At 40.4% G+C, this 13,008-nt stretch overlaps 1 protein-coding gene across 6 annotated transcripts in view; it reads left to right on the top strand.

Moving 5' to 3' along the window:
- The window catches only part of elmo1 (engulfment and cell motility 1 (ced-12 homolog, C. elegans)), a 102,565-nt gene extending 99,173 nt beyond the window's left edge, over positions 1 to 3,392 (top strand). For all 6 annotated transcript variants that reach the window (XM_026157087.1, XM_026157085.1, XM_026157086.1 and 3 more), the window contains 2 exons: positions 1,042 to 1,119; positions 1,777 to 3,392. In XM_026157087.1, the coding sequence (XP_026012872.1) occupies positions 1,042 to 1,119; positions 1,777 to 1,977 (279 nt within the window). In that variant the 3' untranslated portion in view covers positions 1,978 to 3,392. The remainder of the gene's footprint in view (positions 1 to 1,041; positions 1,120 to 1,776) is intronic.
- Positions 3,393 to 13,008: the final 9,616 nt, after the last annotated feature.

Here is a 13,008-nt window from a genome sequence, read left to right as displayed (position 1 = left end):
AAAAAGCAAGTGCACATTTATTATTTAAAAAATATATATATTGTGGGAAAGAGGAAATTAAATTAACCCATTACCAAAAAGACTGCTGCAGCACCAGTAAAAGGTGCATGCACTTAATAAGTTCATAAAAAGAAAAGCAGAGCGGTAACAAATGAACACGATCTGTCTTTTAATTGCACCAAAAAAGAGAGGAATTAGCTTTGAGGTCATAAACCTGGAAAAACTAACAATGTTGTTCATTTAACACTCATTTCCTGCTTACCGCTGAAACGCTCAACAACTGTTTCATGAAATGCACGGACATCCTCAGGAATAACTTGATCTACAGTATCCAACAACCAGTCACTCCATCAGCTGTTCTTTGAGTTAAGTAATTATAACAGGTTCTTTACTGAATCAAGAGGGTAAATATAGTAACGACTGCCCTTTTAGATGCTCACTGTGTGAGTGTGCAGCTTAAACCGGCTGCACAGAGTAGATAGAATTACTCTCAGCACTACTTTGTTTTTCTTTCCCTCTCTGAGTCAAATCTGACCACAGATTCTTTTAAGCTCTCCTCGGCTCCAGGCTCAGCCTCTGACTGAGTAATCCCCTACTGGCTTCGTAAAACCAGACGCTAATTTCACACAGATAAATTACTTGCATACATCTACAAATCTGGCTCTGTCACTACACTGTCCTCCTTCTCCGTCCAGTTAATTTCATAAAAGAGACTGAAGTGAATTTGTCTTTTTTGTCCCCGATCCCCAGCCCCTACTGTTATTTTACAGTAGCTAATATAAAAAGATCCCTACATATATCTCACCGGTACCGGATGAGTTAATGTGCAGCTGATATAACAGATGGTGATGGGACGTGGAGGAGAGCAGCATCGCGCTAGTATGGCAGCATTGTACTGTAAATCTCACCTGGTATTTCTTCTTCTTTTCTTTTTTGCTTCTACCTCTCTCTCCGTCCCACCTCCTCCACTCTCACTCGGTCTTTGCACCATTTTCTCCGCCTCATATTCTCCCTCTGCTTTTCACTCTGTCCTCTCTGCAGGAGGTGTTAGAGCTGGCCTTCTCTGTCCTCTACGAGTCGGACGAATACTTAAATTTTATCGCTCCTGACAAGCATGAGGTAAGCTGACCCTGCAGTTGTTGACAGTGTCACACAGAATGAACGTGTGGGATTACGCATAGAGATCCAATGCATGGTTTATGCAGGTATAGAGCTGACACTTAAATAGTGGAAAGATGCCTTTATGGACAGATATAATTTCATCGAAAAACAAGTATAAAGCTTGTGCAGGTAAAGTGAAAAAAACATGTTTTCTGACGTGTAAAGCATAACTAGAACTGTTTAAACGTTGCATATGAAATGATGAGCGTTTATAGTGCACCAGCCTGTTTGCCGTTGGCTTGGAATGAACTTTATTTGGACTTCTGACTTAACAATGACTCGACCCAGTTTGCCTGACTTCATTTTAGTTTGCCCCAAAAGGCTTTAAGACAGCTCTACTTATAAATATCTGATAGTCCTTGGGGAATGTGGCAAATAGAATTGCAATGTTGGTGGTTTTTTTATAGATTGGGGCCAAATATAACTCACTGTAAACAAAGGTGTAATGCCTGAAAGCTTTCGCTGAGGAATGTAGAAACTTTTTGCCTTTTTTTTAAGGTGTTTTCTCTGTTTCGCAGAGTAGATTTTAGAGGTTTTGTTCTTTGTGCCGTACCTTTTTTTTTAACCATTCTTATGAATATTCTAATTAACGTGCCTCTGCCCGTCTCTCCGCAGTATTGTGTGTGGACAGATGGTCTGAATGCCCTCCTGGGTAAGGAGATGACCAGCGAATACACCAAATCTGACATGGACACCCTGCTCTCTATGGAGATGAAGCTTCGCCTCTTGGATCTAGAGAACATCCAGATTCCAGAGGCCCCGCCCCCGATTCCCAAAGAGCCTAGCAACTATGACTTCGTTTACGACTGTAACTAGGTGTACGACCCCACAAGCCCGAACCCGAAACAAACCCCAAACCCACTGTATTCACTGGACCGGTCCCCTTTTCTTATAAACTGGAACAAGAATAAAAAAAACAAAAACATATAATATAAAAAAATGAACTGTGATTGAAAGAAAAAAAAGGATTTCTTGAACTATTTTCCTCTTGCTTCTTGCTAGATGTTTATAAGGGAGAAAATGGTGCGTATTAACGATAACTGTTTGCACTTGAGGGACTTGGGGGTCGATGCAGAGTCATCACGTTGCCATGGAGAAGAGAAACCAGGAAGTGTTTGTTTGGCCTGTCGTTGGTCGTCCCACGTCTCCTCCTCCTCCTCCTCCTTCTTCACTCTCCTCCAGTGTCTGGTGTTTGAAGACATTCACCCTTTTCTTCTTCTTGGCTGCGGCGCTTACTGTCATTTTGCTTCAAGAATATTGTGGACAAAAAAAGCTTAGAAATTCCATTGGATTGTCCTTCCTTTATGTTCATGTTATTATTGTTCCTCAGGGCTTTTGTCACTAGGGGGTGAAGGCTATAGGGATCAAGATGGTGGTTGTGGGATTCAAGAGCAGGGAAGGACGATTGGGCGTCAACGGGGAGGGGGGCGTCAACTTCCCAGTAGTATTTCCTGTCACATTCCCACTTACAGTAGGACAATTGTGGCAGCTAAGTGTTTCCCAAGAGGCTGAATTACCTTTTAAGATGAATACTTTTTAAAAACAGAAAGAGAAAAACTAGTGTCGTCTGTCTACTCTGCCCTGCTTCACATGTAATAGAGACTGTTAGAAAAAGTCAATCCTTGAAATCCAGGCACTGTACCACAGTAAAAAGCCTCTTTTTGAAATATAAATGTAATTATCCCACCACTGCTTATTGCTTATTGTACACACCTACACAGTGGCTTTGCCATAGAACAACTGTAAAAGCGCCACCATTGTGCAACACGCGCTCAAACACACACTTGTCTCCCGCTCGTTTGGGTCTCTCGTTGTAAAGACTGCTGTACACAACATTCCTAAGCAATATTTTAGCTTTTTTTTCTTTTGTTTCGTTTATCATTTGTAAAATGACTACGATTTAGTGATTTTGCTTTAGAAAAACGAAAAAGAACAAAAATTGTGAACGTGCCGGGTAGTTAGTATTGCAAAATGTAAGTTAGTATTTGATCAAGGGAAGTTGACATTTTTTGTGTATGTTCAGGACCATATGGCCACAAAATTGAGAGTTTATGTATTTTTTTAATTTAAAAGCAGATCGTGGTTGTTATTTCTAAGTATGATTTATATATTCCCCCCTCCCCCTTCCTATTTAATGCCTTCAGATTGTTTTGTTTTTTTCTTTAGGATTTTTTTCAAAGCCCCTCAAAACTGCTGTTTACATTAAAGGTTTAAGAACTGTAACCACTCTACACTGTGCCTCTCTTCATTCACAAAGCACAACCGCAAGGGTCCAAGACATGACTCGTGATGAAAAGCAGTAATAGTAATTTCACTCTGTACTGAGACATTTATTCTGATTTGTCACTCAGGCCGAATCCTTTTAACAATGAAAGACACATCGCTATAATTAATAGGTAACGGTCCTGGAGGCAATCTGTTTTTAATGGAACAGATAAAACAAGATTAACTATAACACAAATGAAAGCACTTCGATATTATCTGACCAAATCGCATGTTGGCGCAGGATTCAATTCACAGGCATATGAAGGAGTTTTGTGTCAGTCTGCATCTGGACACAGACTTTAAGATCATCAGTGTCAAACAGCTACACTAACGCAAAAACATTTTAAGAGAAGTTACCAGACTTTGATGAAGTATCACAATATGGTCCTAAATTATTCTTGGCTTTAAACTTTAAAGTTTGCTTGATAAACCCAGATCCAGCACCAGGGTTCTTCTGGGCTCTTGATATGTGATACAAGATTTCGCCAAACCAACTTGTCTGGACCAGACATATTGCAACTAAGTTAAGTGGGTGTTTTCCAGTCTGTTCACCTCAGTCCTTTTCTTGGTTCTTGAGTTAACCAGGTTTTTTCTCCAGTGCATCTCAGTCTGCAGATGTCTTGGTTAAATCCTCAGTTTCCAAAAACAGTCAGACTCACATCTTGATATCTTTACGAACCTTTCGTTGACCATGACAAACTTTCCGCAGTATAGATCGAGTCCTTCACTTCAAACGCCACCGAACTTTTCACGATTTTTGTCAGACTGTCTAGCAATTCTTTAAAGTGGTCTTGAGCAAACGTTTAAAGACCTTCTTTGGTCATTGTCTACTTTTTCACTCCTTTTCAATGCAGTCCTTGTACCTGAAAATTTTGAAAGTGATGTTTTGGTTTGTTTTTGAAGCCGTTTTATTGTAACTTATCACTCAAGCATTAGAAAAAAGCACCTAACTCAACCAGTGTTGTGTCGACACAGACAACTTAACTCATTCACTGCCATTGACGTCTATAGACGTCAATTGCAGTGAATGAGTTAAACCCATTGACTCATGGCTGGCAGTGAATGAGTTAACAAAGAACATATTTAAGACTAAATTTCTCTATGCATTTTATTAGAAGTAGAATATTTTTTCCCCATTTCTTTAGTTGAGTCTAACCAAAGATCATGCATAAAATTGTATTTTTGCACAATTAGCTACAAACTTGGGATCTCCTGCCATGGTGTGCAGTGAGTCCTTTAAAATGTGAGGAAACTGAACAAGTCAAGGACAAAAGAAGAACTGTCAGGTCTTAAAAAAAATATCTGGGGCATATGAATAGAATCTGAAAGTCGTGTCCTTAAGAAATAGGGAAAAGCCCTGACACAGGACCCAAGAGATGCATCTGTCCCTTCAGTTGATCCATCAGCGGTTCACTGAGGCCCCAACCTGAAATGGTCTCAATGGAAAGGTGGCTGTCAAGGAATCATTCTTAAGGAAGGAAAACGGGAGGAAAAGGCTGAGATATGCCAAATTATAGAACAACTGGACTGTAAATCAGTGGCACTTGTATTTTTTGGTTCAAATCATGGTCAATAAGTACACAGCTGTATGTCAGCCAATAGTGTTGCTGATTCTGTCAAAACTGATGGAATGGACACAGAAAAGTACCATCAGATTTAGATCTGCCATTCAGTACCAGCTCTAAAATACCTGCTTTGTTTTTTAACATAAGAATCACTCTGGCAATGCAGTAAAAGCAAATTTGGATAAAAACAGAATGGAAATATATCAGTCATGGATTGGTCTCCCCATTGTTAGTGAAGCATTGTAGGATCATCTTGACTAAGGATAAAAACTCAGCTAAAAATAACCAAATAATGCAAGCTAAATAAAAACATTCAGCATCTGAACAGTAAATCATAAACAGCACACACCTTGCATTCAGGTGGGTGAGAATTGTCTTGGTGAGTAATAGTTTCTCCACCATCCCACCTCACAGACCTCCTGCAGAGACCGCAGGTTCATCTCCGTCTGTCCAGAAGCTGTTACAGCTCCATTCAAAGCAACCACAAATGTGGCATTTTATGTTGTGCCACTTTCAGAGCAGGCATTTCTCTCACAGAGAATGTCGCCTTTAGTAAAGCAATATTTCATCTTTATGAATCTGCCCTTTTACTTTGAAATAGAGTTCTGTGTGGAAGTCGGCAGAAAATGCAATTTTCAAAGTTTATATTATATTTCACAGCTAAATAGTTCAACTTTTGTTAGTGACACATTACATGAATCTCAAACTTATAATATTGCTACTTTCAGAGCAGTCACTGGAAAATCCTTAAAAGATTTATGAAAAAAAAAAAACATCAGTGAAACTCGTGAACTACTAAGCACCAGCTTTTGTTTTTAAACTCAATATTTAATCTCAGTTTGCCTTTTGTGTATACATCCCTGGTTTTGGTGCTTGGGTTTCCCATTACATGCCTGGCTGTGTCACAGGATGTTTATTTCCCAACACGCAGGTCATAGCGGCTCCCTACTCCTTAGTGTGTGACACCATTTCCTGCTTGACGGCTCTATCTGCTACCCGGCCCAGGAACCTCCACCGAGCTCCGTCTTTAGGCGAAGATTGTTCTCACACTAATGGATACTGATGCCCTGTGCTCATTAGAAATGTAAGTCAGTGCCTAACAGCATCTGTCTCTCACTCTCTTAAGCGAGGAAGAAAATATTCTACCTCTTGCCTCCCACCCAGCCTTCGTTTCAGTCACAGTGTCTCTCACTCACGCGCAGCGTGCAGTTATTTGAACTGTCACAGTTAAATGGCTCCATTCCTGCGAGGGGAAGCTGTGCTGTGTATGTGAGAACAGCCAGTCTGGTAGAGTGGATTACTCAGTAGACCTGATGTTCTTTGTGAATATCTAGTAGCTACTCATTAGAGGAATACCAAAACCCTAAACTTAAAATCAGTTCATGTTAAGTGTGACATACGGTTCACATATCAAAGCTTAACACTGACAAACCTCACGCCGTCCCACAGTCCCAAATATTCATAATGGTGGCAACTCGATGGGCTCGGATTTTGTGCATGCCCACCTTGTAATATGTCTCCCTGTATAGATTTTAACTGGGTTAGTTCAGTCTTTTCTATTTTCCATGTTCAAGAAATCAAACATTCCACTTTCCAGTGCCAGAGGGCAGGTGATTTACTAATCATGTCTTCCTGAGGTGCAACAGATGAGGAATGAATATGAGCTAAATCCAAATTTGGTCGTATAGAAAATTACAGTCAGCTAAATGAGAGAATCAGATTAAAATACTGACAGTAACTGTATCATTTAGGCTACTGAAGTAAAAGGGGCCTGGTGTTGTGTCAGGATCACTTGAGTCAAAAGTGGGATTGCTACTTTATCTGCAGTAACAGAAGTTGGTGGTATGTCTCTGTTCTAGGACCTCCCCGCCCTTCCACACATGTACTTGGGGAGCTTAAGGAGGCAAGAGCACACATTCCCATTCTTCCATGTCTACACAGGGCAGGCAGCAGCAGAGCAGATGTTAGTGGCTATGGGTTTGACACTGACTAAGTTAAAAGGTTATGAACTGTAGGTGCTTGGGTGGGTGTGGGTTGCACTAACGGTAAAGCAGTTCGCGTAGCATGCCATCAGAAGGGCATCAGCAATTGCTCTGATGTGTCAGAACTAATGCTATGCAACATTTCTGTGAAGACCAATGCATTGCATTACAGTGTTTCATACTGAGGCACTTGTATTATTTGCTTGTTTTACAGCTATATCGATCAATATATTCTGAATGCATCCTCAGCTGCAGATCAGTGGGGATTTTATTTCTATATACCACAAATCCATATCTGTTTTTATTATATAAGGTGCACTCTGTGCTTCGGTGTTTGTGTACGCAAGAGTGCTGTCTGTGTTTATTTTTCCACGCACGCTCATCTGCGACAAGCAAGAGAAAAAGGACTTGGCTGGCCTCATTACGAGTTCTTGGAGACTTCATGCAGAGAGCGAGACAGCAGCCCGAGGGCCGGAGCCAGCAGGGCGCATCTCGTCTCCTCATCCAGGAGGACACACTAATCAAATCAGATTAAGGCTGGGACTGATTACATGGGCATGCACACTTCCACAGCAGGTTATCAGACAAGCTAGCATGGCAAACTCATCGCTCCTTCTGCACTCACCAGCATCCACTTGATAGCATTTAAGGGTCAGCCCAGACAAACTCACAAACAACATGGTTGCATCTGATACTATGGCGGCGAGGTCTGCAGATCCGCAGCTATTTTCTCTGCCAGTTTTTTTTTTGTTTGTTTTTTTTTTATTGCAGTAAAATTCCTTTTATCTTCAGAGCAGCAGATTTGCCAGCTAGAGATATTTCAAAATCCCACTAAACTTCTCTTTGGGAAATGTTTTTGTGTGTGATATGGTTGAACTAATCCTTTTAAACTCTGAGTTAGAATTGGTCTTGTGCTGTTTGTTGCTGTTGTCCCGCTTCTATTTCCATTGCATTGAAGACTTGGGGGGTCAGGAAGCTTTGTGCCTTTTTAGAGATTTCTTACCACACCAGCAAAGCATCTTCAAAGCAGGATTAAGGGTGAAGCCAATACAAACAATGAAACTATACTTTTATTATCGAATGCGCTGCCATAGTTCAGTTTCTCCCTAAGGGTGTTATTGACAAAACGTCGTCTTACTCGAGTAAATCACAAATCTAATGGTGCCAAAATAGCAGCTAACAGGCAGAGGAGAAAAAATACATCGGAGAGTGGTTCCAAGTTCTCTTGCTCATCATTTGTATTGACTTGTTTTCTCCGCTTGCATTCACTTTCTCATTTCTTTAGACTTTAGTCCAATCTGGCACGTATCAGAAACAACACTGATGCTATTGATGAGTGCAGGGACAGATCCATTTCCCTTGTGTGTTATTATTCACCTGACCCAAGGGCAACAATTTTCAGTCCATATGGAGCCGAATGAAAAGAGCTGGAAGCTGCAGTCTAATAGCTTTTCTTAAAATCCAAGTGTTTTTTTTTTTTTTACATATATAAGTTAAAATACACTTTATAAAAATCTCCATATACTGTGGTAGGAAGAAGGCTTTGTTTTCTCTATATTCACAATGAGACATAAGCAGTTTGGAATTACTTGTACAAGGAGTTGGTGTAGGAAGAAAAAAGGAAAAGCGTGCTCACCAAAGGGATTGCGATCCATCTCGAGGGGAAAATGAAAGTGTATAGCCACAAATAAATTACACCACACATGCATAAAACATCAGCTCCATCCGAACAATAAAGACAGAAACTGTAAGTAAATTACTTCTGAACAGACGCATGTGCACTGACTCTTACTTTTCCTCCTGCTGCTGCAGCACCCGGAGCCCTGACCCAGGATTATCAGGGCGAAATGATTGCATCAACCCAGACAAAGATCATCCCGCTGAAAGTGGGGAAACTGTGATTTAGATGAATGAGTACAAGTCTGGAAGTGATTTCCATTCCCGCCCCAACAGTTGCTTAATCTCAGCAATCTGAAAGTCTTATCGTCGTTGGTGCTGTTGCTGTGGTGATTGATTGAAGAGCTCTTCACAGAGTGCTGCAGTCACTCAGCAATTGCAAGTGTTTTACAGGCACAACGGGACTAATGCGCATCTAATAGAGCCAGAGGTGCAGTCTGCCAAGACGTGCCCGCCCTGAATCACTGGGAAACTGCTGTAAATTTAGAAGAGGCCAAGTTCATGTGTATCGCTAATTGCAACACCTGAAATGGTTTATGACCACAGCCGAGCAGAGACGGATGAGAAAGCAATATTACCACAAAATCTAGAGGATATGTTGAGGAATCTACTAATTCGTGTTTCACTGAATTAGTAGATTTCAAAATTTCCTGTTTGTTTTTTTTCCAGGGTTCATTTAATTCCTGACATCAAAAACCAAACCGCCTTAGAAAATTCACAAATATTTGGGATGCTAAATTAGTTTTCCCTCAGTTTCAAACTGAACTTGTCTTCAAATTACTGACACTTTAATAACTACAGAACAATGGTGTCTGTATTCATAAAAAAAGAAAAGAAAATGCCCTACTTTTTCTTGTACCTTGCAGTCATATCCCTGCCAGGAAATGTACCTGTCAAGAAGAAACAAAACCTAACAGAGCTAAAACGGTCCCACACTCATCTCTCATCTCCGCCTCTCACTTATTCCATTATATGCATTTTAGTCAATTCCCATCACAGCATCCCTTATTATTTTTTCTATTTCTCATATATCATCTCTTTTCTGTTTCATCTAAATCTGTCACAAGCAAGGCCTGTTCTCCTTTGCATTGATCAGCATCTAATTTTAGTGAAGGCTGACGCCTCTTGATGTTGTAAAATGAACGAGTGCTTTGTTGTATACCAGAGCCCTTGAATCAGTTGCATTGACTTTGAAGAGCTGGAGCACCAGTGATGAGGAGGTGGTGGTGGAGGAGGGGCTGATGATATGACAGTTAATGAGGTAAACATTGCCCTGGGTGCCTGTTTTTGGGATTGGAAATTTAGCTCCTATAATTTCCACCCAAATTCACCAAAAGTCACCATATGTTCAGCTGCGTGGCGCTTTGATGAAGAAGAGCCGTGGGAGAATGAAAGATGGATGACGATGAACTCACAACCACAGGGAGCGTTTGTCTGATGCACCAATAAATCTTCTGGATTTCCCCACCGCCAGCCCTCTAACCTGCCAAAGCTGCTTCAGATAAAACAAATGTCTTATCCCTCAACCAGGTGTAAGATATGTTCAACCTTCATTGCACGTTTGTTTGTTTGTTTTTGAGACACAATAGGTGTGGCTCCTAAGCCGACTCTGCCGTGCTGCTTCTGCACAACTGGCAGACAGAGAATTTCCTGCCCCGTGATCAATAAGGCAACAGTAATTTTTCCTTAAGTCCCATGAGACGGAAATGAAATGCTTCTAGTCAAAGTCCTATTTGTGCCGCCTCCTCCTTTGTGTAATTTTAAAAGTGCTTTCTTCATGAATTTATGACTTTGCCTCATTACAGGTGAGACAGATTGATTATGAAGCGGAGAGACTCCCACAGGGCCATTTTTTCATGCTGCATTGTGTGGGACTGACACAAGACTAAAGGAAGCCAAAATCAGCGCTGAGTGTCTATATTTACCAGTGCAGAACCTGCCAGTGCCTGTGTGTGTGTAGGCTGAGAGCAGGAATATCGCTTCAGTAGGAAAATATTGCGAAGGCTGTTTATTGCAACGGCTGATGAACAGGGTGAAGAATCAGGAAAGACTCCGTTTGAGGTGTTGTGGGAACCTTTGGTCAAAAGTTACCGAGATACAGGACCTGCAGATATTTTAGGCACTGATCGGTTAAAACCAGTAAGAAAAGGACGATTGGAGCCAAACAGAGGCCATGGACACTTTGGAAGGGTTGTTGTTTGATCCTACTGTTTCTAAAGCTTTTTATTACAACTGCTAGAACACAAGAGTGCATTTTCCTAGTATTGGTAGATGTTTTCATGGTGTTTTAAAACCTTGAAAAGCTTCTGATTTTGAAAAAAAAAAGATCTTCAAACAGACTGCTGCTGCTAGACTGATAGATTTTGGTGATATCCCTGTGTGCTGATTATAGTGCAGAAAGGTTACAGCCATAGACTCCATTTTCAGATTTTTCTTTTTCTAATTTGTCTTGACTTCAATCTTTCTCAGTGCGGTTTTATATTTCTAGCCATTAACATAAATCACTAATCTGTGGCATCTGTGTGACCCAGCAGCTGGGTGGTTGGGACCTACTCTCTCATTTGATTCGTAGCCAAGTAACGAGTAAAGTAAGGGATTACTATTGCAAAAACGGTAATTAGATTACCGTTACTTTCCCGTAGGAACGCTGCGTTACTGCGTTACTAAAACCGTGATTTTTTGCGAGAATGTCTCATGACAGTGACGTAAGCGAGTGCGACGTTCGTGGCAACAGCTGTGTGCAGATCAACAATGGATCACATATCGATTGTGGGAGAGAGTATGAGCGTGCAGCGTTTAAAGCGTGGAAGTACTGACCTTACTTTGAGTTTGATTCCATAAAAAGTGACAAAAACATTAGTGTCCATTGTGCGTGGGAAGAAAACTTCTTTTTACAGTGAAAAAAACCCCCCTAAACTTCCAAGCAAGCACAGAGTAGCTATGACGTAATGGGAAACTCACAGAGAAACTCGCGGATTCTTCCACTGACCGCTGCGGCACACCTGCACCAGGGTAAACCTCTGCCTGCCCTACTCCTGCAATACAGGTGAAAATAGAGCAACAGGACCGCTGAGTCTTTGACTTTATTTATTTTCTGCTGTGTTTTACTTGCATCTATTTCATAGGTGTCAAACTCTGGCCCGTGGGCCAAATTTGGCCCGCAGCCTAATTACATTTGGCCCGCGAAGCCAAACCAAATTACTATTAGAGCTGGCCTACTGGTATTATACAGCTAATATATATATATGTTGTTTAGTATTAAGCTTTGCTTGTTCCATATTCAGTTTGAGTCCATAAGAAAAGATTCATTCTTATATCTGGAGGATTAAATATATTTCAATAAATATTAACGTTAGCCCGCGACTTTGTTCCAGTTTTGAGTTTTGGCCCACTGTGTATTTGAGTTTGACACCCCTGATCTATTTGAAAGACTGAGTGTAAACACAAAAAAATATATTTTATGTGCTGGAATGTGCAGAAAATAGGTTTAAATATTAAACAAATTTCTTCCAGTCAGAGAATGTTGCATATAATTACATTTTTTCTTGATGCATAGAGTTAAAAGATTAAAACTAATAAAACAAGTTTTAAAAAGAGACTTTTCCATTTGATTACATTTTGTATGATGGATTATGCAGAAAAAGTAGAATTGGGCTGAAAGATCTATCGCTTTATCACCTATTCAGGTTGTAAATCGTGTTTTTAAAAAGTAACTAAGTAACTAAGTAATTAATTACTTTTGAAAATAAGTAATCAGTAAAGTAATGGTATTACTTTTTGGGGAAGTAATCAGTAATTAGTTACTGATTACTTTTTTCAAGTAACTTGACCAACACTGTTTGTAGCCCACAGTTTTCTTTCTTCATTGGACTCAAAAATAAAGGCGAAAAATGTACAGAGAAAAATCAACAAGAAAAATGAACCATAACTTCTTCACACATTTCTATACCATTATATAAAACTTCAAAATATCGGGGTTTTTTTAGAATGAAATGTTAGTGCATTCAGACCTGCATGCTACCACAGATTCAACAAGGTGCTGGAAAATTCCTCTGAGATTTTGCTCCATATTGAGATGATAGCTTCCAATATTTGTTGCAAATTTGTCAGATGAATGTCCAAGGCATCTCCCACATGCTTTATTGGACTGAGATCTGGTGACTGTGGAGGCCATTTGAGTTTCTTGAACATGACAATGTTAAAAAAAAACATTACCTAAGCTATATGACCACAGGGTAGCTGTCAAAAGAGGGGTACAATGTAGTCATAAAGGTTTCACAATGGGTTCACCCAAAACCTTGGCTGATTGTGACCTACACCAGTTTTCACACCTTAGCTCGTGGGATTAGGTAGAGGAT

Source organism: Astatotilapia calliptera, chromosome 22, assembly GCF_900246225.1.
Source record: "Astatotilapia calliptera chromosome 22, fAstCal1.2, whole genome shotgun sequence".
Taxonomy (NCBI): Eukaryota; Metazoa; Chordata; class Actinopteri; order Cichliformes; family Cichlidae; genus Astatotilapia; species Astatotilapia calliptera.
Note: the sequence above shows the minus strand (reverse complement) of the source record. Positions and strands in the feature narration are given on the sequence as shown.